The 993-nt window shown below is 42.0% G+C and overlaps 1 protein-coding gene across 1 annotated transcript in view; it reads right to left on the bottom strand.

The window, feature by feature from the left end:
• Nucleotides 1–993, bottom strand: part of PTPN13 (protein tyrosine phosphatase, non-receptor type 13) — a 101329-nt gene that overhangs the window by 14613 nt on the left and 85723 nt on the right. Inside the window, exon 35 of the mRNA XM_009280264.2 lies at nucleotides 83–254. Coding sequence (XP_009278539.1) covers nucleotides 83–254 — 172 coding nt within the window. The remainder of the gene's footprint in view (nucleotides 1–82; nucleotides 255–993) is intronic.

The raw sequence follows: 993 nt of genomic DNA, 5'->3' as shown, positions 1-993 counted from the left end.
GGCGGGAATAATCAAGTTCGTTCTTTGTAACTGAAAGGAAAAATTTTGCTTTAGAGCAAAAAGCAGTATACTTCTGTGTTACCTAGCTCCTCCTTATGGCACGTTAGTGTAATGTCAGGTAGTAAATGAGGCAACACTGGCATCTTAGGTAACTCCAAAACACGCCCTAGCACTAATCTGACAGTCTTTGGAGCAGCACGGAGAAAGTTTACTGCATCGGTATGACTCATGTTAGTGACATCAATGTCATTAACCTGTAAAAATAAAAGCAACAGATCTCCTTGTTAGGTTCCAAGTAAAACAGTTAGCATTACTGCAGAATCATTTATTATTGTTCCTATTGTTGACATTTGACATTAAAGGACAAAACAATAGATGCTTTATTGACAACAGCTGCAGTTCATCATACTTACCCAAGGAGACAGGACACATAACTGAACTTTCGCAAGTGAAGAAACAAGTTTACAGTCCAAATGTCAATATATTAAACAATCTGAAGCAGTATATTATTTTACTGTTCCTGTTTAAAAAATTGGAGTGCTGTAACTGCATAGGCCAACACCTGGAAGTCTGACTCACAACCTAATCCAATTCGACCTGTATTTGCCTAACTTTATTAAGGTTTAATAGTATTAAGCAGTGCTTCAGTGTCCTGATCTAGCAATGACTCACACACATGCTCTGTGTTATGCACTTCGTCACTATTGCTCACAGTCCCTGTAAGCCTAAATGAAGTTTTCAGTCGATCAGAAACTAATACTATAAGGGACAGGATGCCATTCAGAGGGACCTCGACAAGCTCGAGAAGTGGGCCTGTGTGAACCTCATGAGGGTCAAAACAAGGCCAAGTGCAAGGTCCTGCACCCCCAGTATCAATACAGGCTGGGGGATGAAGGGATTGAGAGCAGCCCTGCCGAGAAGGACTTGGGGGTACTGGTGGATGAAAAACTGGATGTGAGCCGACAATGTGCACTCGCAGCCCAGAAGGCCAAC

This window comes from Aptenodytes forsteri, unplaced genomic scaffold (genome assembly GCF_000699145.1).
Source record: "Aptenodytes forsteri isolate BGI_AS27 unplaced genomic scaffold, ASM69914v1 Scaffold227, whole genome shotgun sequence".
NCBI classification, from domain to species: domain Eukaryota; kingdom Metazoa; phylum Chordata; class Aves; order Sphenisciformes; family Spheniscidae; genus Aptenodytes; species Aptenodytes forsteri.
This window is presented reverse-complemented; position numbering and strand designations above follow the sequence as displayed.